The sequence below is a fragment of the Onychomys torridus genome, chromosome 19 (assembly GCF_903995425.1).
Source record: "Onychomys torridus chromosome 19, mOncTor1.1, whole genome shotgun sequence".
In the NCBI taxonomy this organism is placed as follows: domain Eukaryota; kingdom Metazoa; phylum Chordata; class Mammalia; order Rodentia; family Cricetidae; genus Onychomys; species Onychomys torridus.
This window is the reverse complement of record NC_050461.1, coordinates 45,413,786-45,441,318: the sequence shown is the minus strand read 5'-3', so window position 1 is coordinate 45,441,318 and position 27,533 is coordinate 45,413,786. Positions and strand designations below refer to the sequence as shown.

Here is a 27,533-nt window from a genome sequence, read left to right as displayed (position 1 = left end):
CAACATAATGCCATGCATCATGGTTACATGTATAACTGTTAATTACATTTCAACATGCTTAAATTTTGAGCTAAATTCATGAGTTTCTTTATATGTAGATGTCTCTTAGTGCTTTTTCTTATTTTTAAAATGACATTTTATTTATTTTGTGTATGCATGCTCTTGTGCCCATGTATGCATAACGGAGGAGGGAACCGATGGAGGTCTGAGGTCAACTTGTAGGGGTCAGTTCTTATTCCTCTGCTTCCTATGTGGGTCCTGGGGCTTGAACTTGGGTCATTAGGCTTAGTGTCAGGTGCATTTACCCACCCAAGCATCTTGCTGGCTCCCTTTGTTAGCAAGATCCCGTCAGAAAATCATCATTTATACTTTTGTGTATTTTTTTCTTATGCTTTTATTTTGTAAAATGTTCCTAACGCTAGACCATCTGGAATATGTTAAGACTCGTGGCATAAGATGACACGACTTTGCCTCTGAGCAATTAGCCAATGTGTTTCTCCTCCTTGTTTACTCATTTGGCTTAATGGTCTTTACTGTACCATGGGCCACTTTCACATGGCCACCTCCTCCTTCTCTTCACCCTTTGAGCCTCTGCTGCCTTCATTATTTCAAAACAGGAGCTTCCCAATATTCTGGAATCTTCTAGGGCAAATTTCTTCTCAATTAAAAAAAAAAAAATCACTAGTCATCTCTCATGTTTATTTTTCCAGATGACCCTGAGGATCACTTTCACTAATGAAAGCACATGCTAATTTGAGAAAAATGCCTTTTTTTTTTTTTTTGCAACAGCCCCCCCCCCACCCCGCCCCATCCTTCTGCATGAATATGGATGTCCTCATGCTTCACATTTCTGTGGTGGTTGATGTTGCTCTCCAAGCAAAGTTTGGTGCCCACACTGCAAGTGGAAATTTGGGGCTTGAATTTCTCTCTGGGGCTAGAATTGTTAAGGAGGAATTCTGAGCCAGTTTAAATCATGCTATCCCCAAAATGGGGGAGAGAACACAGAAGATTGGATTTCAGAAAACCAGGACTTTCAGTGTTTAAAAAGCCCTATAAATGCTTTTGAAAATGTATTTCTCAACTGACTACTGTGTTTTAGTGTGAAGAATCCTTGGTGGAGAATATTAAGGAGACAGGCTAGCCATTACAACAGCATCATTCTCCACATATTCTCCACGTCAACGTTAATTCAGCCTTAGCAATGACTAGTAAAATATGGTTAAGTATTAGGCATCATTTCACACTGTTGGCTTACTTGCTCCATTTCACAGATGTGTGGAAATAATGTCTGGCTTCAATTTGCATCTGAGACGGGGTGGACGTGTATTTTTACTCCTGGTTTATTTTTAAAATAAACAAGAGCAAATGGGAATGTGCCATCGGATGTGGTCAGTCAACTTCACGTGACCTCAGAATTTGTATTAGAAAACAACTCCAGTTACTAGTTTCAAAGGTGAGTTTCAAAGTAATGCAGGAGGAGAAGAATTCCTCCCTAACTCTAAACAAGGAGCCAAGATGCTCAAATCAGAAGGCACCAAGTGGGTAACCTACTACCAAGATGACGGCTGAAGCCTCCACATCAATTGTACCAGCAACACTAGGACTCACGCTCTGGCAGATGCTGGAAGGTTTGTGTTGGTCTAGCCTTGGAGGCTCAAATACTAAGCCAACTCAAGCCCTTGTTCAAGCCTTACCTGGTCAGGGGGATGTGTAGAGCACACTTCTGGGCGTGTCTGTGAAGGCATTCCTACAAGGGTGGAAGACCTATACACAGGAATGTGGGAAAATAAAGGGAAGAAAGTGCAAGCACAGGCATGCTGCTCGCTGATTCCTGGCAACCCTGAAGTGAGCAGCCTTCTATCCCATGAGCTCTTACTCCCATAATGCTCTTCTTCACCAATATTCAGAAGGAAAACAAAAACAAAAACAAAAACAAAAACAAAACAACAACAAAAAACAAAGCCAGCTAGACCAAGATCTCTGAAACCATGAGCCAAAATAATCCCCTTTTCTCTTAAGTTGCTTTCTAGGGTAGAGTAACAGGAAACTGACTAACAGACTGCTCTGGGATAGCCTATGCTAACTACATATAGCCTGCATATCCACACCCAAGAGGGGTCTTTGAGTAGACTTGATTACCCGTGAATTCTGTCTCCCCCCCCCCCCCCCGCCCCAAATAGGACTCTGTGATCCATAAATAGTGTTGTGAGGGTATACTCCAGGCACATGTATTGTAAGTACATTGAAGCTATGTATGGATTTGAGGAAAATTTCTTTTCTATTCTTTATCACATAATTCTTGATCATGGCCTGGAAGAAATGGGAGCTGTTGACAGCCACATGCCTGGTATCCAGAAATCTGGCATCTGTGTTTTTTATGGTGAGCTGGCAAAGTTTCCAGAATGTTCTCGAGCAGATTTCTAAGGAGGTGAGTTCTTTTTAGGTATAATTGAAAATATAAACTTGGGTTGGGCTGAAGGGAAATCTGCACCTCTTTAAATAAGAACATGAAATCCCCCAAAGGCAATTAGAGAGAAGAAGAGCTAGGACGGAGTTCCTTCACTCCTAAGACCCCACTCCTTTCTCCCAGGGGCACTGTGGGTCTTCCTAGTACCTTCCTGGTCCCATCCCAGGGTGGACAATCCAATTATCAGAGAGGTCAGTGTTCCCAGGTTCCTCTTGGTACCACATACACTTCTGAATGTTCTCTTCATTTGTCCTTCTGTGTCTAGGATGGTAGGACATCATAAGCTAAACTATCATAACATAAACTGTGTTAGTAGGCCAGTGAGCCCCTTCTCCTTGGTTCTCAATACCACTGCATCATGAGTAAGAAATGAAATTTACCAAAATAAAGAAAGAAAGAAAGAAAGAAGAAGGGAACCAATGTAGAAGGACCTTCCATAACAAGCCAATTTTAGAAGAAATAACAAACTTCAAATAGGCTTCTGAGCCCTAAATAGCTCATGCTAGCCACGTGAGCCTGTGGTCCCCATAGCCACAGTTTATCTAAAGGCCCAGTCCTGGGACTCAGCTTCAGATCACCTAAATATCTCTGAATAGGAAAACAGCACAAAATGATAAAAAAATAATGCCAGGAGAGTCACATTCATAACAGTAATAAAGAAGTCCTCACCAATTTACAAAATTTGGCACACAGTTGAGACACGGTTTATTTAGGCAATGTGAACTCATGACAGGGGAAGATACTTTCCAATTTTTAGGACAAAATATTGAGCCTTTGATGTTGATATATTGGCTTCTTTGGGGTGAATTGGGAAGGTTTTATTCGTTTATTTGTTTGATTTGCCTGCACGTGTTCTCTGCTTCAGATTAATCTGATAGCTGAAGATTGTGTTATTGGAGGAGATTTTGGTTTTGTGCCCAAAGCATTAGACTACTGAGGATATCATTAAGTGAACTTGAAAGTGACTTGGACCTTTTTTGAAGGAACGCTCCAGATGTGTGACTGCCTTCTGCAGGCCTGACATTCTTCTATGCAGCTGAAGCCACAGGCCATGCAGAAGTTGCCAGTAAACCAATGAATTCCAAGGTTGAATAAGACATGGACGGCACTGCTCACACAGGATATTAAGCTCAGCCCGTGGATGTAGATGTCTGAGTAACTTTTCCACTAACCTCCATTACAAAATGCTGAAAGGTGGGAGTGGGCAGATGTAGAAACCGTCAGACTACGCTGTAATTTGGGTGCCTCTCTACTGATGTTAAGGAAGAAGAGAGTGTGAGGAACTGGGAACTGTAGGTCCATCCCATCACCACAGCCACAACATGGCAACAGAAGTCAGAGACTCACAAGGAAATTTTTGTTTTTGAGATGGGACAACATGGATGGCATTTTACAACAATATGCTATTCCTTGAGGATGAGGAACTGGTAGAAATTTTAGGTTGGGCAGAGGGAACTGCTTAGCAGAAACTTCATGAATCTGATTTACGTTTTATGAGGAATTAAGTTACAGGGTTTTTTTTTTTTTTTCTTTTTTAAAACTCTGGTCTGTTAAAATCAACCATTCAGCCAAAACTGTATTTGGGATTTAACATTTTCTTTTAGAAAAACATTCTTAAAAGTGACGTACTCCAGGCACTAAAAGGCTGTGAAACCCTATTTTAACAATATGATGGGGCCTACCTTCAACCAAAGCAAAGTTAATAATCATATGGTCTAAGATCAAGGCTAATAACACATGTGGTTCAGTATCTACTTATAGACACTCTGGGAGTTGTGTGGTCTTTGGTGATAGCCATTGGGGCTGATTCTGAGTTGGTAAAAGTAAGCTAATCTTCCATGGTCTGTGCCAGGAACCAACTCACATGCCCTATTATACTTAGGCAAACAATATCCCATGCTATAATGTGGAAATCTAGAAGTGTGGCTGAGCCAAAACTCACCCTGAACAAACACAAGACTTCATCATCACTTGGAATGTCAGCACTCTATGCCAGCTCTGAGAAGGTGGGCAGGCCTCAGTCCACCAGAGCCAGCTCTGACTAAGAGGCAAGCCCAGATTCCCCCCCCCCCCCCCCGGTTGTGTTCTATCAGATCACACCTGGCTGTGCTACAGCTCATGGCTTGGGAGCTCACGCCTCTGCAATAGGGCTCACTGTCAGGTAGATGGGCAAGCAGATGGTAAGTGAGCTCTCCCAAAGACCACCCTCTATAACGTAGGGCAGGCAGTGAGTGTGTGTAGGCAGCCTGGGGTGGGGTGGGGGGGCTGCAGAGTTGCCATATCCATAGACTGTTGGGGGTGGTTGAGACTGTGTGCACAGATTTCAGCATTCTCGGCTTTTGGGCTGGGAGGGACACACACACGATTTTTCCTTTGGGTAAGCTGGGTGATGATGGGGCAGTCAGGATTCCCTGAACACCAAGCGGTGTATCTTAGGGTAAGAATGTCTGCCGGGGGAAGAGCAAATGGTTGCATAAACAGTATCATGTGCTGGAGGGAAGGGAACTGTCTGGGCTGCTCCTCACTAGCATGGCCCCATGCCTGGAAAGATGCCATTGCTACTAATGATTTCCTTTAGAGTGACCAATCACAGGTGGTATAAAGGGCTGATATGGTAACTACATCTAAGTCTGAATTCTGGTGCTGTGTGGTCTATGACAAGCTACCTCAGGCCCCAGGATAGAACTATTCCCCAAGGCAGTAGATATAGGGCTTTCTTGGTGCTGGAATCTACATGTCCAGAATCAATGTATCAGCACAGCCTCGCCACCTCGATGCAAGACTCTGTCCTGCTTGTTTTAGCTTCTAATGTTTGCTGACCACACTCAGTGTCCTTCACTGTGACAATGTGATCCTAATTGCTCCCATTTTCTATGGCCACTTTCTCTATGTCTTTCAGTTTCTGTGTCTCATCAGGTCCACCCTGATCCAGTATGACCATCTTGAGTAGAGTCTATCTACAAGCACTTCATTTCTAAAACAGTTATGGTCTCTGATATAAAAGCTTAGGACTTCACCACAATGATAGGGGACCACAATCCAACCCCTAACACTACCTAACAGAGCTGTAAAGAAATGAGCCAATGCCAGTTTGAGGTACTGTGCTAAGTGTAGAGAGGTCGTTCTCGTAGGAAGGGTCAGTTTAAAGGTTTAGATCAGAAAGGAGCTGAGTGCAGGAAAGGACCTTATCTTCCTGAGTTCTGGTGTCCAAATCCTGCTGTGGGGTAATACACGTTCAAGCTCGGAAGCCAAATCACACAGGGAACCATGCAAGAGTCCCAAACATCTGAAAACCTGTCTCCCCAAGTGAAGGCATTTTACCTCACAGGTTTGGGAATCCCAAGTCAGTAGGAGAAGAAGCTACATCAGGTTTCTCAAAAAAGCTCTGAACCAACCCCCACAAAATCACCCCAGATGAATACTTTTGTAAACTACAGTAAAAGAAAACTGTTAGAAAAAAAAAAATGGCTGTGGTCTTGTCAAATCACTGGGTAGGTTTCCAAAGGCTTATTCTCAATCTCTGCTTTTATCTCATCACAGGCTGGCAGCATGCTGCTTGTGAACTGGCACCACTCTGTGTTCTTACACTTTGGGTCACAGTACGTGGTGGTTATGGCCAGGGTCACTGCAAACACAGAGGCCCCATTGGGACATGCTCCCAGACAAGAACACCATTCCTCCTGTGACTCCTAGGACAAGTGACTGGTTTCTCAGCCATACCAGGGGCACAAGCCTGGCTAGGGAACCTTCCTTGTCTTCCCCCATGGTGCCCCTAGGTTTTCTTCGAGTTCTTTGCCCACTGACTGACTTTCTTTTCAAACCAGCTTTCCAAGTGTACACAGTGGATTCCAGCAGTCCCAACACCCCGGCTCATATGGAATATATTTAGAGAGGGGGGAAAAAACTCCAATGGTTAGATGATTTTGAACTGGCTTGGACATAGTGTGGCTGGAATTTCAGCACTGGCTTTTGTTTGCATTTGTCATGACACATTGATTATACAAGCTGTTGTTACTGCTACACAAACAGCTGTAGCCCAGAACCTTCGATGCCTTCGTCTTCTGTGCATCAGCTGATTGACAGTGTTCACTCAGTCGCCACCTCGGCTCTCTTGCTTGGAAGCCATGACCATGGTCACAGACGTTCACAATGACATTTCTCCTAAAGGAACACCTGCCAGCACAGGACACGGGGGGGGGGGGGGGGCGTCTTTTCTCGACAGGCTCAACTCAGGTGGTTATTTCTGAATAGCCGTGATCTCAGCTTATAATCTTAAGAGTGTCTTTATCAGTTTTTTTCCTCTGTGTAGCTTTGCACCTTTCCTGGAACTCACTCTGTAGCCCAGGCTGGCCTCGAACTCACAGAGATCCACCTGCCTCTGCCTCCCGAGTGGTGGGATTAAAGGTGTGCACCACCACCACCCAGCTCTTTATAGTTCTTAACCTGCGAGCCCTCTCCTAAAAGAGACCTCGAATATGGCACCAACGTGTCTTCTAGCAATTTAAAACAGTGGCTGGAGCCCATGTTTAATATGTTCACATCACTGTAACTGAAATACTGACAGAAACAATATTAGCAGAGGGAAGGCTTATGTGGGCTCAGTCTCAGAGGGCTTCAGCATAGAAGGAATGGAGACGATCATGATGGTGGGAACATGTGGTGGAGACTTCACATCATAGTGGACCAGCAAGAAGAGTCAGGACGTGGGGCCAGCTCTAAGTTTTAAATACCTACTGCTTCCACCAGCTGGCGCCACCTCCTAAAGGGTCCACAGCTTCCCCAAATAGCAGCTACTAGCTTGGGACCAAGTGCTCAAAACAGGACCCCGTGTGGGCCATTTTCAGATCCAAAGTGTATCAGAGCCTCGTCCTAGGAGCAATGTGCACAGGGTCCCACTGATGACTTCCCATGAACGGGACCTTGAGCTGGCTTGTTTTTGTGCCTGAGATTTTGCCACTACTTCAAGGCACTGATGCTGATGGCAACAGTGATGTTTGCTCACCCCCCAGCCTGGCTGATACTTCATGAAAGGAATGCATGTAACACATTAAGTCTGGATTAATGGAACACAACACTGGCCCTAGAACCTTCACATCCAGAGAGTTGGGATATCCACAGTTAATTGCCATGATTTGACGACATGCCTCTACTTCCTCACCCTTGAAAGAGTCACTAGAATGACAGGCAAGTAATTCTGACTTCGTGAAAGATCGCAAAGTCTCAGGGACAATGAGTTGGAGAAGGATGTTCATGTCAGACGGATGTTCATCAGCTTCTGGCAGAGGGAGAGCAGTTGGAGGCACGCACCTAGTTGGCGGAGCTGAGGGGAAGCTCCTGGAGTGGAGGGAAAGTGCCAGCTCACCTACTGCAGTCTCTGAAACACAGAGTGACAGCACCAGGTATCTCCAATAGGGGAGCTGGGCATGAGGCTGGCAGTCTGGGTATGAAATTCTCTCCGGGCTGCATGCATGCATGCATGCGTGTGGTCATGTGTCTTGCGATGCTTCACCTGTTTCTTAGGGAGACATTTTTCACTGAATGGGGAGCTGCAGCTGAAGCTCTGAGGGACTTGCTGACCCGGAGAAGACAGGAGGAGAGACACGGGCTACCATACAAGCTCTCCAGTGACCAGGGCATTCAGGGTGACCTGCTATCCTGTTCCCATAGCAACAACCAGATGTGTGCTCCACTTCCCTACCACACCACACTTCACCTCTTATCCCCCAAACAGATGTGTGCAGGATTTTCTAGTGGGAAACAAGCTCAAGAGAAAAGGAGATCTGTGACAGTTACTAAAATGTTCCCAGTGAACAGCCCAGGGTTGCTCGATCACCCTCCAGATGTTATGTCAGGACCCAGGAAGGCTCGCACTGCATGGCACTTCAAGCTCTGTTTTCTCTAAGGACAGAGCTATGTCACCAGAGGAAAGCTTCCAGACTGAAGAAGAGATGCCCTGGCCAACCACACTGTCAAAAGGAGCCCATGGGGAGCAGAGAAGTGGGTGTCACAGGGGAAAGAGGAAAGCATTTGAAGATGATCTTCCCAGTTTGAAGAGCTTTAGGACAGCAGGGGAAAGATAAGAATATTAGATGCAGAAATATCGTTTTTGTTTTTAAAGGAGGGAAACATGTCAAAGAGAAAGAAAACTAAAAGGGAAAAATAATGTCCACAGAAAAGAAGTGACTAAAAGAAGTGACTAGGGCTCGGGATATCTGGTGAAAAAATGCTCGTGATAAAAATCACTGAGAGCTACTGATCTGCAGTGTGTGTGTGTGTGTGTGTGTGTGAGAGAGAGAGAGAGAGAGAGAGAGAGAGAGAGAGAGAGAGAAGACAGAGAGAGAGACAGAGAGAGACAGAGACACAGACAGAACTGAGCCTAGCATGGGTTTTGAAACCCCAAAGCCCGCCCCCAGTGACACACCTCCTCCAACAAGGCCACACCCCCTAATCCTTCTTCAGTAGTGCCAGCCATTCTTATTCAAATCATCACACCCCCTTCCTGCGCTCTGGCCCTCTGATTCATTCTGTCATGCTGTGATGCAGCAAGGTGTCCCTCAGTAGATGCGGCCTTGCTACCTTGGAGTTCCAACCCTGTAGAGCCATAAGTTCAATAAACCTGTAGTTTTCATAATATGCCCAGTCTGTGGTATTCTTTACAGCAGGAAAATGTGGAGAAAGACACCCTCAACCCCATCCCATGCACCTCATCTTAGAAAGTGATTCAGGAACAGCTTAGTAGAACGAAATACTGTCAAGAGACAAAGTCTGAGGGGATTGGGAAACCGGGGATCTGAAAGATATCTGCAATGAAAGGCAACCGAGCAGAACTGTGTGGGAACTTCCCGAGAAAAGAGCCCAGGCTCCCGCAAGAGGTTAGGCATTCTGAGTCCAGGAGGTCAGAGAGCGGGCATCTGATACTACTGAAATAATATTAAAATAACATTGATGCAGCACCAACATTTGATAGGTACAAAATTTGATAGGTACACTTAGATAAGCCTAAGTGTTTTCTTTTAGAGAAAGACATTAATTAACTCCAGAAGAAAAAAACAACATCTGGTACTAGAAGTCAAACATAGCTGTGATACACGAGTGAGTAACTGTGATAGACTCTGCGGGTCATGAGTGAACCTTGGCAGTGATGAAGATGGGGCTGTGAGGCCACAATGTCTGTCACATTAGGAGGCTGGGGGAAGAAGTAGAAGAAAGGCTGATGGGTTAAAAGAACTAAATGATGTCTCATGTAAATCACTCAAGCCTGTGCACACTAGTTGAAGAAACAGCACGGTGGTCAGAAGATCCAGGTAACCACATTGAAAGTGGCAGGCTTGCAGAGCTGAGTTTGTGGTGAGGCTGGATTGTCAAGGATGATTCCTCGTGTGCATCATCCTTCGATAGAACTGGGTTTTAGTGGAAGAGGCACCACTTTAATACATAGTTAAAAGCAAGAAGGTAAAATTCTAGAACCCATGCTTTGATGCACAGTTCCAGTCATGACTGCCTGGCCAAACAGAAGCATCTAGAAGGACTTGGGGAAGACTAGGGAGGTGACACCTTAAACTCCAACCATCTTCTTGTCAGCAGGAGTCATGCTGGGTTTCTCTGCGGGTCTGTGGGGGAGGGACGAATGTGCTTGCCACATTCCGTGGGGCACCACACAGCACACAGTCATGCCAGTTTCTGAGCTTTTCACTGTACCCCTGTACAGTTCGGCGCTCTTTGTAAGACTAGACAAGCCAGGGCATCATAGCCTGATTTAAAAAAAAAAAATGTCTGAGAGCCTACAAAAACACAGACCAAGAAATGATATGTCTACTTGAAAAAGATTTGGCTAGAGAAAAATAGAACATTCTGCTGTATACTGCTGACTCAGACGAAACGGGCTAGGGCTGTGTCACCACCCCTCGGCTGGGCTATGTGCCCCTCGCCTCCCCTCCCCCCAGCTTGGATATGTTTTCTAAGCAAAGGGGGTGGGGTAGGGGTGGGGGTAAAGCCACAGCCCAGAGCATGAAGACAGTCCTCAAGTCCTCTGTCAAGAGCTCTTCTGGGTCACCACACCGATGCCTGAGTGGACAGAAAGGTTTATAAATACCAGCTGCCCACCTCCAGGGTCAGGTTTTTAATCTTGGCTTTTAGAATAAGTACAATAAGCAGAGAAGTCCAAAGGTGAAGTCTGTGATGAGTAAGTTCATCTCTTAGTCATAATCTCACTCAGGGCCCAAGCATATTACTGTCAGCCTGACTGGAAACTACTCAGAGTGGAAGTGATTACGTTCTAAAGCAGAGGAAGACAACCCCTGAACACAGATGGCTGCTATCCCCTCCACGCCTCCAGATGCCATCAGAGAGCTGTCATTAGGGGAAATGACTCATAAAAGGGGAAACTGTACCCCCAACCTGGTCTGGGAACACTGTGCAAATTAGGGAGACATGGGTATGTGTGCATTTGGGGTTCTCCACAGGAGAAAGCTGGGACCCAGAAAAGATCAAGACCCACAAGATGGAGGATGTGCTAAAACCAGTGCCCATGGGAATCTTGGAGGTCAGTGGCTGGTACCTGGAGATTGAGAAGGGAATTCCAGGAGTTACTGCAAGGTGCACAGGACCACTGGAAACTAATGGGTGCAGGCAAGAAATTTGGAAGAAGAGAAGGGAGAACTGTGGGTGGAGCTTAGGACCCGGGATTGCCCCAGTTACTGTAAGGAAGCGAGAGCCTTTGTGGTCAGAATAGGAAGCAGACAAGGGTAGCACATGGCATCTGTGGCTTAGCCACCAGTCCTGAGACTGGTGTCGGTGACCCAGGTCCATGTTGCGTCACAGAGAGTTGAGGCTCTTTCTCCTGTGGCCTTGTCCAGACTGTTGCCAACAGAAGGGTGACTGAACCTGAGAGGGATCTGGGCTCAGCCCAGGGAGGCAGGATCAGCAGGCATGGGTCCCTGAAGGCTGCACCCGCCCTCATGCATTCACTCATGAGATCTGTTTTGCTTAACATGCAGTCTCCCACACCATGTGACAAATTCCTATGCATCCCTTAAGGCTGGGCCTGACTGCCCCTACTGGGTCATGTGGCTCCAGACTGTTTGGGACGTTTTTCTATGCGTTTTGTTCATTTTTTATATCATCCTGACCCAGGGCTGGCAAAATTCAGACATCTAAATCTACATCCTCATGTTTAATGTGTTCAGCACTAGTTTCTGTAAATTTATTATTAGAAAAATCAGTGTTCTAAGCTAAGTATTTTCTGTCGCTGTCACTGGAGATTCATCTCATAGAAGATTCTTTTTAAAAAAGATTTATTTATTTATTATGTATACAGTGTTCTGCCTGCATGCCATAAGAGGGCACCAGATCTCATTATAGATGGTTGTGAGCCACCCTGTGGGTGCTGGGAATTGAACCTGAGTCCTCTGGAAGAGCAGCCAGTGCTCTTAACCTCTGAGCCATCTCTCCATCCCTCACAGAAGAGTCTTTCTCCAAGAGGAGGGATGACCTTAAGGCAAGAGCAATTGCCAAGCAAATGAAAAATATGTGTAAAAAACAATACCAGTCAAAGTAGTTGCTATTTCCAATAGAACAAATAACAATAGAGGAAGCCGATAAAATACACCCCCCCCTCTCTCTCTCTCTCTCTGCGTGTGCTGTACTGTCATCTAAGCTTTCCTAACATAAACGTGTCTAGAGGCTGTAGCCTCATAAGATAATGGTCCCATAGGCTGCAGTTACAGAATCCCTTTTGCCCTTCCAAGGAATGTGTTCTCTAAGACACTCCAAGTGTTTGAAAGTGAAGGCGAAGAGGAGCTTCTGGTCTGTGACAGTTTTCCACTCTGCCCCATAGCCACTGACATGCCATCGGCTGCACCAAAGACCTAGAACTCCCTTCCCCTCCCCCACTCTTCATCAGAAAGGTACCACATTTTCAGAATTGCTTTCTGCAGTGTGGATTACCACACATGGCTGAAGATCACACAGTGGTGACTTATGGTAATTTCTTTTTCCTTCTTTTTTTTGGGGTGGTGGTGGTGGTGGTGGTGGTGGTGGTTTCAAGACAGGGTTTCTCTGTGTAGTTTTGGTGCCTGTCCTGGATCTTACTCTGTAGACCAGGCTGGCCTTGAACTCACAGAGATCCACCTGGTTCTGGGATTAAAGGTGTGCACCACTACCGCCCGGCTTTTTCTTTTTTTCCCCCTTTTCTCCTGGTGCTGGGAATCAAACCCATGGCCTTACCCCTGCCATGTAAGTACTCTACCACTGAGTTATCCCCCCAGACCTTATGGTTAGTTTTTAATGAAATGAACGTTACATTGGCAGAGACCATCTACAGATTTTAAGCTTGCACCTTCACTTGAAACACACTAGGAACACTTAACAATCACGAGCCTGTGAACGGGCTGATTGTGAAGAATACCTTTTAGAAGGACACAACATTTTTGTGTTTTGTGGTTCTGGGGGCTCCAGCTTGAACAGCACTTCTGTTACTTAGGACGGTGGCCCTGTCCACAGGACTTGTTGACTCTGGGGGGCGGGGATTGTACAGCTTCTTTCAAGCCTGGGTTCCTGGCTTAGAAAATAAAAAGACTATCTGCTTGCCCAAATCAGAGGATTTGCCCAAGAAGCCAGCAAGGCTGTCTACCTGGAAGTGTGTGTGAGCTTTGAAGTGCTAAGCCCATGATCCTCTCCTAGACACTATGGCTGGCTTCGTGATCTAGGATCATACTCAAGAAAAGATAGATAATGCATCTGCTTGTTTGAACATGAGTAGTTCTACACACACACACACACACACACACACACACACACACACACACACACACACACACGTGTGCATGCACGCACGTGCGCAGGGTCCAGTACTAATAGTATTAGAATCTGAGCTCAGGACATGGCTGATAAAAACTATATGGAGAATTATGGATAGGAGATGAACCCGGAACAGAGATGGGTTATAGTCTCAGCACTAATAACTGAGTTTTTAAAACACCTTTTAAAACTGATTTTTGAAGATAGGTTATTTGAATTTCTTCTAGCCATGATTAAATTATTTTAAGGTTCTAGGATGTCTTAAGTTTTTATTTTAGGTCAGCAGGAATAGGAAGTAGGAAATAAAAATGGAAATGAAAGATAAAAGACAATATATATTTAGTTTGGATATTTTAGAATTGTAGATATGTACACTCATAACTAACAATATACATACTTGTATATAATAAACATTACACAGAGAGACACACTGTAGATAAACTAACTTGACACCTGCAATATCAGTGGCTCTCATAAAATATAATTTAGATGTCTAAAATTAATTAAATTTCAGGTTGCTTAAAATCCAAGACCCCTAGCTGGGCCTCTAGCAAGGCATAATCATACATCTGTGTTCAGAAGTTATGGGTGCTTCCTCTGCACGCACTGAGTTTTGTCTGGAAACCATGGTTACCTCCTGGGGAAAATGGGGAGATGCTGCCCCCTGCTGGAGAAATGCTAACAGTGCATTATACCATTCTTAGGGATGCTTGGATATGAAAAAGTTGCAAGATTGAAACCTTAAATGTTTCCCTTTAGATAATAAAAACAATTTGGGCACGCATCAGACATCAGACAGTATTTGAGGTCCAATATTCAGCACCAGTTAAGGGTAACCAGCCCCAGATCAAATCTCAATGGTGGACTTCATTTCAAAGTCCTAACTCCCTGGCATTTCTGGTTAAGAATTCAGGAATAGCAAGGAGCCTTTACTGACTTGGATGATACATGGTGTTTTTTTTTTTATCCTCCAAACATGTCAGTGTGGCTGTATTTCCAGTTAACATCCTCTCTCCAGGAACACAAAATTCACCAGAAGAGAATGGTTCCCCTTTTCCTGAGTCAGAAATAACAGAAGTGGCGTGTCTTCAAGGCGGAAGGTGCCAGAGTCACAGCTCAGCTGTAACGGATGAACTATGAAGTCTCTTGTCCTCTCCCTTTCTCCCCTCATTCTTGCCCAATCTCTTTTCCCACCTGACTTCCTCTCCCACCTTGTTCCTTCCTTCCCATTTCCTTTCTCCCCTTGACTGGCTTGTAGCGATGACAGAGAAATCTGAAGTCACATTTCCCACAGTTATGCATGCCTCTCAATCGTTCACATGTTAAGGACTGTGGATCTGGCCAGCTAAGTCCTTCAAAGCTAACTGCCTTTTTTTTTTTTTTTTTCTGAGCTGAGGATCGAACCCAGGGCCTTGCGCTTGCTAGGCAGGTGCTCTACCACTGAGCTAAATCCCCGGCCCTTAGCTAACTGCCCTTTGAAGTAGGTAATATTTATGCACATTATAGGGAAACTGAGGCTTAGAGAGGTATACCGTGCCACAGCCATACAGTTATTAGAGAGGATGTCTCCTGACTTACGCTCGTATGCACAGTGAACAAGCAAACAAACTGCCACAGCATTTGATTTGTGTTCTCTGTCATCATTACCGATAAAATGAGCAAATTTATTTCCTTAAACACCTCCTTGTACATGAGCTTAGTTTGCAAAGTCAGTATGTAAGTCAATGGTTTGGAATTGATTCTAAAAGTTGGCAACTGTGGTCTCAAGACCTTCCATAAATGCCTAGTGATTTTCCCATCATGCTGGGGGGTGAGGGGTTCATACTTGCAATGGAAACAAGCAGATGAGCACTCAAGTGATGTTAGTAGCAGAAAGCAGTTCCAACACAAGGTAAAAGGATCGGACACGTCTTCTCAAGCTCTGAAAGGAGGAAACTTGTGCGTCGACCATACAGTTCTGTCCGCCAGCTAGGTGGCGCTATTGAACAAGACTAACTTGGTGACTGGCCTCGCCAGTACTGCTCCCATTACATATAGTCACATGCTCTTTGTTCTTAATTAACTTGCTCATTTATTTTGGCTTTTTACCATCACTACAATTTTAGCTTACAAAGTCAGGTCTGAGAAACATTCTGTTAGCTCACAGCATGCTAGGTTTGTTTGCGTTTGTGGTCCTGGAGATCAAATCCAGGGCTCCGGGCATGGTAGGCAAGTGCTCTACCACAGAACCCCTCGGCCCAACATTTCAGTGTCTGGAGAGTCAAGGAAGGGAGACACAGCTACATTAAAACTCACAGCTCTGAAGTACCGGAGTCTTTCCTTTCCTTTCACATTTTGGTAGCGACTATAGACTTGTCTGGTCTGGCTTCAGTTTCTCGTTCAAAAAAGGGTCGCTGGAGAGTAAAGTCGGCGGAGATGAAGTAATAAGAAGTAGAGATGTGTGGTGGTCAGTCCTCACTGTGAACTTGAATGGACTGAGGGTCACCATGAAAATAGGTTTGAGTGCGCTATGAAAGTGCTTCCAGGAAGGTTCCAGTGAGGAGAGAAAAACCACCCATGGGTGGGTGGCACCATCCTATGAGGAGACATCCCAGACTGAATTTAAAAAAGAGAAGGAGGGCTGGCCACCTGTTCTCAGCTCTCTCTCCTTGCTTCCAGACAGCCGAGGCCGTGTGACCGGCTCCCTCACATTCCCGCTCCTACACCTTCCCGGGACACCATGGTGGACTGGAGCACCTCTAACTGTGAGCCTCCCCACCCAGACCGTCAGCCTACTCCTCTGTCATGTGTTTAGTCACAGCATCCAGAAAGTAAGAAATACAGGAGGCATCTGCTACACCAGTGAGGCGTTTCTTCTCCGTTCAACCTGTGTCTTCCTTGTTCTCCAACTCTAACTCAGTCGGGTCTGAAAACACACTGCAAGGGTCTTAGCATTTGTAATGAACCCGAACACCTGAGCATACTCTGTGCAGGCCACCATGTTCAAACCTCACATTCTGTTTCACATCAATTACTAATAATCATGAGCTTCTTTTGAGATGCCCGAGCTGGGTCTCCTAATAGTCAAACATTAATATAAAATTATCATTATTATTTTTTTAGTTATGAGGCCAGTTACCAAATGGTCAGAGACAAACTTGCTCAATGACACCACCCCTTTCTGCAGTCACTGAATGGAGCAGGCGCAGTCAAAGCAGTAGTTAGGGTGGGTCCCAGCCTCACTAAATGGCGCGCTGTTAAAACAGGCAGTGGTCGTTTGAAAGACACCCCCATCCTATCCGAAAGTAAGTGACCCTTCACCTGATTAAAGGACATGCCACTGCCACTAGTTCTGTCCCTGAAAACCCAGCGCTTGCTGTCAATGATATGAAACTCACATGCATGTCGTCAAGGTCACTGCAAAGGTCCCGATGACTAAAATATACCAGGCACTTTTGCTTTTCAATAACAGGGCATATAACCTGTGATAGGCAGCCACTGAAGAGCTGGCATACGAATTCATTTTTCCAGGTGGTCAGTGAATCCACAGTGGCCACAGATCCCCAGAATAATTCTCCTCAGTGTCTTTGTTCTTTTGTGTGTGTGTGTGTGTGTGTGTGTGTGTGTGTGTGTGTGTGTGTGTATGTACTGTATATACTGATTCACGTGGGCATGTGTGTGAGGATGTGTGTGTACTGATTCACATGGGCATGTGTGTAAGGGTGTATGTGTGTGTACTGTACATACTGATTCACGTGGGCATGTGTGTGAGGGTGTGTGTGTACTGAGTGTACTGATTCACATGGGCATGTGTGTAAGGTGTGTGTGTGTGTGTGTGTGTGTGTGTGTGTGTGTGTGTGTGTGTGTGTGTGTACTGTACGTACTGATTCATGTGGGCATGTGTATGAGGGTGTGAGTTTGTGTATGTGGAGGCTTGAGGTCAACATCGGGATCCTCCTCAACTGCCTGCTACCTTATCGCTGTAGCTTCTGAGACAGGTTCTCTCACGGAACCTATAGCTCAGTGATTCAGCTTTGCCTGGCTGGCCTGTGAGCTCTTGGCATCTGCTAGTCTCTCCCTCTCTGGTGCTGGGATAGATTATCATCAAGCAAAATTGTCTCTTTCCAAAGTCACTGGAGGAATTCGGTCCTTTAATAAAAAAAGTAGATATGTTATACTAATGTGTAAACTTCATGGTGATCTTAACTGGTATCTTAGCTAGTGGGCACTGTGCCTGACATTTAAGTGTGTGTGTGAATCCAAATTCAAGTCCTCAGCTTGTAGCAAGTGCTTTACTAACAGAGCCAAATTAAAAGTTTAAACTTACATTTTCCAGCATTGGGGATCAGATCCAGGCTGTGGCCATGGTAGGCAAGAGCTCTACCACTGAAATGTACTAAGCCCTAAAATACTTGAATGGAGGAAGTGCTGTGACTTTAGTGTGCCACCCATGAGGACAAGGTGGTCTGGGGTGAACAGATTAAAGAGATCTATGCCTCCTTTCACCTGTCTGGCCATAATCCATCAAAAACATCAGTGAGAGAACAGCATGGTGTTTTGTGTTTGCAGAAGCCCAGGTACAACAAGGAACTAGTCAGGAATCTCTGCTTACCATCCCCCAGCCTCTGAATGAGGAACTATTGGGACAGAGGAGCCATTTGCTGGCTTGGCCTTTGGTGTCATCATAAGGGAACAGCAGAAGACATTGCCAAGCAGCCACAGCGCACCAAAGTTACTGAACTCTTGGCCCACCGTTCATTTTGTCCTTCACACACTTCATGGCAACAGAGAGCCAGACTGAGGTTATCAACTGAGGCTTATAAATGGATCGCCACAATTTCTACTCAGTAACTGAGTTTCGAACAAAGAGGAGGAATCTTGGGGTCCCTTCTATGCCAGGAATTATTCTTTGTATCACTTTGCTGTTAGAAAAGGGTAGGATTGGGGCAGCCAAGATGCACCCTGAATACAGAATAGATGCAGGGCATCAATGCAAGCCTCTGGAACAGCTGCATTGGGCTTCTGGAAGCCTTTCATCCCACTACACAAGAACACCAGATGTCTCTTATTCCTTCTGAGGCCTTTACCATGTTGTCACTGCCAAACTCAAAAGGGGAAGACAGCTTTAATTCACTGTTGGGAAGACTGCAGCCGTAGGTAAAAGAGCTAACAGCAATCCATTGGTCACAATCTTTTCTACTGTAAGCGATGTGTGCACAGATCATGGGATCAAGGCCCACCGTTTCCAAGATGACACCTAGTTAACTGGAGAAAATAGGAAGTCAATAAGAAATAGTTCCAGCAATAGCTAGGTAAGTATCCCTTTGGGATGAGCTTTTTGTTTTTGTGTGTGTTTAAGAACGGAGGTAAATGTCGTCATCTAAATGAGCAAAGTCTTCATCCCTGCCACTCAACAAATGTCTGGATAAGCATGTGTCACCAAGATTCATTCAGTCTATCATTTCACATTGTCACACACACACACACACACACACACACACACACACACTCACAATCACATACAAGAGGCACATGCATGGCGGGAGGGGGGTCGGGAAGAGACAGAAATAGAGACAGACAGACAAAGGGTCCACCCCAAAATGACTGAATTCTTTTAAAGACTATAATGTAGGGTAGGCTCTCTTCCCGCACAAAGAGCAGGGCTCACACTGTCTTACAGAACCATTGTCGGACACAGCTGAGTGTTGACACCCTTCACATTTAGCTATGCGAACTCTTCCATGGGCAGAGCAAGTTCCAGTTTCCAAACTCAGCTGCTGAAGGCTTCTAGCTACTCAAACTGATATTCCTGAGGAGAAGACTCACAGCAAAGCTCACCTTCAGGTGTTCTGGCATATTCTTACATGCAGATAAATTAGAGTTTTTACTCTGAATGAGAGAGCTGGGAGACTCTTGAAGCACCTGGCAGCCATTATCCAAATGGCAGGGCCCCAGGGTAAGGACTCCTCTAGGCAAAGGCAAGTTTGCCTGGGCCTTGGTGATGCAGATGTGGTTCAAAGTCCCCATCTGACTGTCTGCAGTCTTGGGAAGTGTTCCCTCTGTCTGCTATTTCTACCAGGCCACATGCCCTCTCCCAAGAGCACAAAGCCACAAACTGATCCTTGAATAAGTATGCAAGGCTTGCCCTGCAGCAGCAGATTAAGGAGTTCAGGAAAGGGAGAGGCAAAGGGCTTCTTTCTCTCAAGCTAAATACTAATGAGAAGAAAATAAATGATGGATTTCCAGAAGTAATTATCTTCGCAGCGATACAGTGAGCTGTCCCACACTCACTCTGCCACTTCTGTTTGGGGAGCACTTGGTGTGTGAGAATAAAATCTTAATTGCATTTTCAATTTCCTTCCCCTATCTAATCTGCTGTCCGGATTTTACATGCCAGAGCGCTTTTGTAACAGCAGCAGGGCAGAGTTGCCTCATCTCAAGGGGCTCCTGTTTGCATCCAGGAGCTCCAGGTGTGCGCATGCATCCACATCCCTTGTTCACTCCAACAAGACACTGGAGTAAGTTGGTGGAGAATGTTGTGAATTTAGTTTTTAAGGAGTGGGTCTTAGCCATTGGGATGCTAGCCTTGGTGAGTCCGTGTTTCACCTTAAAGCTTGAGATTTTGCAGTCAAAAGCCCATGGAACACAAGTCTTTGAAAGCCCAGGAACACAAGATATCACATCATACCTTCATCTCCCAAGTCGTTGTCAAGGCAAGAAAACCTTGGAGTGGACCCTGCAGGGAAGAGGGCTTACACATGGACTTACCTGGGTCCTTGTAGATGCTGAGCACACCCTTGAAGTAATGAGGTAAAAATCTTTCCAGTAAAAGCAGCACGTCCTCCAACTCCTCCAGAATCCCCACGAGCAGGAAGTTCTCATTCACGTTCAGCTTGGCACGCTCCAGTGCCCACTCGCCAGGCTCCCTTGACAGATAAGAAAATCTCTTTCCATCAAAGACGTTGATGTGCAGCAACCACCCATGGAAGGCTGATCTCTTCTGTCTACCATGTGTTGTAACTCTCCCCACCCCTCCCCCTCAAGCCACTGTGTAAGCCCCAACCTGAATTCCTTCTAGGTCTAGCCGAGGTCTAGCCGAGGTCTAGCCCATGCTAGAACAGCACATTCTTCCCCCATTTCTCAGTACCTGAGTTATCTTTTTACATGCACACCAGGGCCAGGGCACTGAAATGAATATGCCTGTCTAAGTATTTAATGAGAGACAATTATAGGCACAGGCACTTAGGACCTGAGCAGATGGTTAGAATGACTTTTTTTTTTTTTTTTTAATAGATGAACCAAGTGGAACCCATTTACTGAAGTTAGAGTCACTGACAATATTTCTGTAGTGATCACACTAGCGTCCAATAGTGGCTGCTAATCATCTCATCCTTTAAAAAGCATCAACACTGGCTTTTGTTATTGTTGTTGAGTTACAGAAGGGAAGGAGCTGAATTTCCTTATAGGTCAGATTTGGGGGAATTTGGACAAGACAAGACAAGTCTTGAAACAACAACAACAACAACAACAACAACCAAACAAGGCTCACCTGCTTCAAAGGATTCAACAAAGTGATATTGGTGGAGTGAATCTGGGGATCCTCCTGTGAACTAGATAAGGCCCCCTAGCACACTGCCCAGGGTTTGGGAACAGCCAGTCTGCGGGGCACTTTAGGGAGTTAGAATCATATTCCTTGGATAAACACCCCCCCCACACACACACACACACTGTAATAAAAAAAGAAGTCATTTGACCCTGTATCCCCAGCCCTGGCAGCACTGACCCTGATCATCCGTGAAAAGCTGGGGGAAGGCTGCCTGAGCCCAGGATGTTGCTAATGCCTGGGCTTGGCATCCTAACCACACTCTCCTCTCACAGTAAGCTAAGCAAGATGGCAGCAACAGCAATACTCACCATCAAACAGAAATGAAAATGTAAGCCCCCCACATGCCAAGAATGTGTCACAATTTAGAATCAGCTATGCCCCCCCCCCCCATGGCCGGAACCTAAGGACCCTCAACTCCTGCTCAGTGTCCCATGCTTTAGTTCCGCCACGCAAAGCCGGTGATTCTTTGCAATCTTTTCTTCTTTAGGTTGTGGCCGTGTTCTTAGAACCATGCATGTGGTTTCAACTAGCTCTACTCCAGCACCACCTAAAAAAGCAGTTCGGAATGCTTGTGCCTGCCCTGGGGTACGCTGCTCACCCGAGTAAGACCCTGTGTCAAGCAGGTTCTGTGTTCAAGTCAGGCCAGCTTGATCTCTGGAGAGCCCTCTTTCCATGTCAGTCGATCTCGGCCTTCCTAATGCTGCCACCCTTTAATACAGTTCCTCATGCTGCGGTGACTTCTCAACTGTAAAGTTATTTTCTTTGCTACTTCCTAACTGTCATTTTGCTACTGAATCATAATGTAAATAGCTGTGTTTTCCAATGGTCTTAGGTGACTCCCAAAGGAGTCGTGACCCACAGGCTGAGAATCACTGTTCTGTGGGACTGTATCTCATTGGAGACAAATTGGGTGCGTGCTTCCAGAGTGTCGGACCAGATGGAGCTTGCCAGGCACAGAGATGGTCATGGAGGAGCAGGCTGGCCACCTGACGCTGGTCTCCACTGTCTTGTTGGGTGGTGGTGACAGCTGTGTTTTGGGTAGAAGAATGGGTTTGCTGGGTGTTCCTGGTACATAGCTGTATGTACCCATCCCTATCACCATGCCACAGAACCTCACATTCCTTATACGACACTCAGAATGGCAAATGATATTCTTGAAGACTACTGTAATCGTGAACTGAATTCCAAAAGGCTGAGGAACTTCCTGCAGAAGGCTCCCACAGAGTGCCCATGTGGCAGGGGTGCTATCCCAGCATGCTTACCTACATCTGGGGTGCTGTCCGCAGAAATATGGAATGATGTAAAATAACCTGGGGTTGGAACACTCAGGGTAGTTTTCCAGAATGCACTCATTGATGTCCTAGGAGAGAAGACAGAGAAGTGAAAGGCCCCATTGTCTTAGCAGGGATTTGCTGAATGCCACAGAATTAAAAAAAAAAATTGACACATTTCCCCCAAAAACCTTAGGCAGACAGAGAGAATTCACAGACTTCCTAAGAAAACTTCCCTTTCACCTCTCAATATCTGGGTGCCCTGGCCAGGTATGTGCATGGTCTGGGCAGGTCAGGCTCTGCCTGCTTGGCTGAATACCCTGCATCCCTCATCTTCTGGAGGCTGGAACATTCAGTCGGGTCATGAGCATGAAAAAGAAAGTCCTACCCCAGTGGCTATCTGCCAGCCCACAGGTATACAATAGACAATTAATGGAATTAATTATGGAATTAACCCAGGAAGATTTAATTCTTGATAAATTTTGAGCTAATCACCTATCATCAAGGCCAACCCTATACAAGTGAGTTTCTTTATGTATACAGACATCTGAGGAACACTTATGAAGTCTGGCAGTCTCATAAAGGGTTTCCAAATTTCAGAGAAGCTGCCCAATTTCTAAGGTTAGAAGTGAGAAAACGACAGGGTTTGGGAACAAAGGCATCCCATCACTTTGAAAGGCAGCAGTTTTTCTCAGGTTTTCTTTTACATGAGGCTAGAGATGGGCTCCGCTAGCACAGCAGGGGTGTGGACTGTCCAGGGGTGGGGTGGAAACTGAGTGGATGGGCTCACATCCAGATCCTGATGGAGCTGAAGGGTGAAGGTACGGGGAGTTGGCTGGTGAGTGAAAAGGGGGTTAGGAGCAGGGCTGGTAGGTTATGGAGTTTCAGAAGGTCATGTCCCTATAGGACGCCACAAATAACCCTGCAATGTCAACTTGTGGGAAGACATACATTTCCAGTTCGGAGAGTGCGGTTAACTAGGCTTCTTTTCCTAGGCCAAGGCACATCCTGGGGGACTTCAAGGGGTTCCATCTGAGTCCATTAGGATGATGAACGGCACTCTAACAGCCCTGCTAAGCACATTCTATAGGAAGAAGTAAATAAAAGATGTCTCCGGCAGAAGGTCAAGGGTAGCACTCAATATCCACCGCTCAAGGACACAGACCACAGACAGAGGAGGCCCTTGGGAATCAGTTCCTGACCACGTGCACAGACTGCCACGTGAAGTCCCAGGGTCAGAATCTCAGCTCAGTGTCTTGTTCGGAAGTGGTTCTCTCAGTTTCTGGGGACAATAGAGTCTGCTCATAACTCCAGATGTTTAACTGGGTGGGAGACTTTATTATGATTATCTTTTTGTGATGAGCTTCTCTTGGCACACATGTATTTTAAAATGTTCTCACAATTTCACCTTTACCATCCCTTTAATTTTTAAATTTTATTTTATTCTGGGTGTATGAATGTTTTGCCTGACTGTATATGTGTGTACTGGTTACATGCCTGGGCCAGCAGAGGGCGTTGGAGTTCTCAGAACTGGAGTTACAGATGGTTGTGAGCTGCCATTGTAGATACTGGGAAAGGAACCCAGGTCCCTTGGAACGGCAGCCAGTGCTCTGGACTGCCGAGCCATCTCTTCTGCTATTTTCTTTTACTTTTAACGGTTTAAGTGGAATGGTTTACTTTTATTTAACTAGTTTTCCTTGCTTAGTGTATATAAATCATTATGAGATTTCCATTCATATATATCGTGCGCCTTGCTTCTACTTAACCTGCACTCCCCCCCCCCCCGCTCCCCTCCCCTCCCCTCCCCTCCGCTCCCCTCCACCCCTGCTGGTTTACCTCCTGCTCCCTTCTGTTTCTCTCCCTCCTGACACACACACACACACACACACACACACACACACACACACACACGCTTGTACGTTTATAAATCTAGATTCTGCCTGTGAAGGAAGCATCTGCTCTATTTCGTCTTTCTTCCCCTACCACACTGTCTGGTCTGCTTCCTTTTAGAACTTTCTTCCCACAATAAGCCCCACCCTTCTACCTTCATATTCTATATACATACACACCACATATACAAATTCCCACCTATATATTGAAGTGTAGATTCTCCATATGAGAGACAGCATCATGTAATTTTTGTCTTCTTGAGTCTGGCTTACTACGCTTCACCTGATGATCTCTCCTTCCCTTCATTTTTTTTCTGGCAAATGACCTTATTTAATTCTTTTTAACGGCTGGATAAAATCCTATTTTTTTTTTGTGTGTGTGTGTGTGCATGTATGCATATCACGTGTGCTTCTGTGTATGCCCGTGTGTGTTGTGTGCACGTGTGTATTTTGTGCATGCACGTGTATGCATTTATCATATCACATTTTTTCTACTCATTCCTCTATCTCTGGACCTCTAGGCTCCTTGCATCTCTTGGCTATTATAAGATGTGCAGCAATAAGCATGCATGTGTGTACAGCAAGTGCCATGGTGTGACGCTGCCTTCCATCCTTTGCGTACCTGTGCACACATGGTGCTGCTGTGTCATACGGCAGGCAGTTCTAATGTTAGTTTTCTGAGGAGCCTCCACACTGACCTCAGCAGTGGCTACCCTGGTGGGCATTCCCACCAGCAGTGTGTCAGCTTCCTCTTGCTGGAATCATCTGCTTTCTTTATGGCAGCAATTCTGACTGGGAGTCGGGGAGGCTTGTTCTCCCCACCCCCTGCCCCATGCATGTAGAGCTTCTAGGGTAAGAGTGTTTAAAAAAATCTTTAAAACTTTCATCTGAATTTTCTTTAATTTTGAGTGGGAGGATGTAAATTACACTACTTCAGTAGTGACTGTAGCCAAGTGAACTTGACTCACTCCTCAAGACGTTGGGTTTGGTGTTCCTCTACAACATTCTCCCTGCCTAAGGCTAACCCTCTTTTACAGTTAGGTCTTGGGCACCAGACTCAACTCCACTCATAATTTCACACTACTAGGGAAATGAAGGAAAATACTTTAAAGTGGGCACTGAGGATAATTGAAATCTTTTCTGTACCCAAAGCTATAAAAATCTAACCCACCTGGAATTTATCCCAAGCAAATTGTATAAGCATTTGGTTTAGAATCCCAACAAACCCAAAGAAAAATGGCCTATATACTTTGTTGTTTATCACTTGGGTAGCTAAAAGGAACCTGGGTTCTTGTCTCAGCTCTGCAATTAGCTGAGGGTCCTTAGCAAAATGATGACGGCCTTGAGCCTAGGTGTTCTCATCCGTGGGACATGGGACTGAACCTCACAACTCAATTTATGAACTGATGGACAGAGCTGTCCAGGTCCCTAAAGCAGGTTGTGTATGTTGAAAACTAGAAAAGGTGACCACACTTTGATTCCAAAGTTACATGTAAATAAGAGACCTTGGTGTTTTCCATCTATACTCTTTTATCTCAATGTTTTGGGAAGGTACTGATGTCAACAGATCTCACCTGGAGGTACCACTTGCTAGAAGTAGTCCTTGGCAAGTATTTATGTCTTACAGGCTCAAGTGTCTCATCTGTAAAATGGGAACAATGTTTGCACTGCCCCCTCTACCCCGACCCTTAAAAAGCATGCATGTCCTTTATTTTACCTGCCACTCAGCTCTTCATCTTTTGCCAACAGACTGTACTTTCAGCATCTGAATCCCTTCCCCCCTTTGGTTCTATATAGGTTACACACAGTTTTAAAGCAATGACTTCCGCTAACTCAGAGAAAGCAGGAAGAAATATGGAAATACAAAATGTGTGGTTTATGTTTTTATCAAAACCACAACTGGTTGGAAACAAACTAATAATATTAAGCAAAAGCAGGCAAGATTCCCCACCTCTTCCCCTGCAGAGCTTGACTTTTAGCTCAGCTAATTTCCTACATGAAGCCACAAGACAATGTAGGGAAAAACAAAAAAACCAAACCTTTTCCAATATGGATTTAAAAGAGATTGGGAGTGGATCTTCCTACTCCAAAAGGACAGACATTAGAGGAGAGCTGACCAGTAAAGGACACACAGAAGGGCGGTTTATTGTGCTGCCTCTAACGGCTGTGTTAGAAACTGGAAAGGAGGGATTCTGAGTCCATTCACCACCGAGGCATTAAAGGCATCCTTGGCCCACGGGTGGGCAGTGGCAGTCGGAGAACAAATTTGATGGGTTAGTCAATTTAGGTAAGTGGAATGGATGTGATCTAAGCTAACTTTTATTGCATACACTCTGCCTCATTAAAGCCTTTTTTTTTTTTTTTTTTCAAACCTTATATATATGACCCAGAACCTTAAAAAAATGACCCAGAACTGGAAGAGTCAAACAAAACTTCTCAGGGAAGTTTAATGGACTTCAAGGAACCAGTGGCCAGGTATCCTCATTTCCCACTCCATGCTCAGGTCTGGCCAGAATCATGGGTGACACGAGGGGATGGGAAGTGTCCTTTGGAGTGGACCTGCACACAGCCCTCCAGAAAGCATCACCGTTAGGAAGTAGCCCTTTCTTCTACTGCAAGTTCCCACTGGGGTGGTGGACGGTCACACCTGTGGTCACTAGTCACTTTGGTGTCCGTGTGGTCCTCTATGCCACCTCTGAAACCCTGGCTTTATGTCTGTGTCCTGTGGTGGGATGATCTGGGTAAACGAGGCATTACTCTCCCTTCGCTATGACCAATACTCCCATTGGCTGGGGGACCTAGTCTAGTGCAGCTTTTAAATCCTAGTTTGCTAATGTTGCTATGAAAGAGTTTGACTAGAAGCAACCTGGGGAGGAAAGGGTTAATTGGCTTAGACTCCTACATCACAGTCCATCGCTGACAGCAGTCAGGGCAGAGACTTAGTAAGTCTGCACCAGGCTCAGGCAGACTCTACTGCCTTCTCTAAATGGACTCAGGGTTTGGGGCTCCTTGGCCCCAGTGTGTTAGCCAGTTTCTGTCACTGCTAACAAAATACCTGAGATAAACAACAAGTAGGAAGAAATGTTTATTTTGGTTCCTGGAAACTATGAGATTTCAGTCCATTGCTAAGGACCTGCACTGACGTAGACCATTACAATAAGAGGGGGTAGAGAGAGGAGCAAGCTGCTCACCTTGTAGCAGCCAGAAAGCAAGGAGAGAGAGAGAGAGAGAGAGAGAGAGAGAGAGAGAGAGAGAGAGAGAGAGAGAGAACGAGAACTAGGGTCCCAAAATACCCTTCAATGACATGCTCCTAATGATCTAGACCTTCCAACTAGCCTCTATCTTATGCCATTCCTGGAAGTTCCAACAGCTAGGGGCCAAGCCTTGTCAACATGTGAACTTCTGAGGGACATAAAATCCGATCAAGATGACCAGTATACATAACATTCCACTCTCTCTATGGTACTTGTTCAATGGTTTCATCCTTATATTATCTTTCTTGTTGTGTCTGATCATGTGAACGT

At 45.4% G+C, this 27,533-nt stretch overlaps 1 protein-coding gene across 1 annotated transcript in view; it reads right to left on the bottom strand.

The window, feature by feature from the left end:
- The window catches only part of Ust (uronyl 2-sulfotransferase), a 280,743-nt gene that overhangs the window by 21,862 nt on the left and 231,348 nt on the right, over nt 1–27,533 (bottom strand). Inside the window, exons 6-7 of the mRNA XM_036169183.1 lie at nt 22,112–22,209; nt 20,012–20,169 (exon numbers count right to left, since the gene is read on the bottom strand). Coding sequence (XP_036025076.1) covers nt 20,012–20,169; nt 22,112–22,209 — 256 coding nt within the window. The remainder of the gene's footprint in view (nt 1–20,011; nt 20,170–22,111; nt 22,210–27,533) is intronic.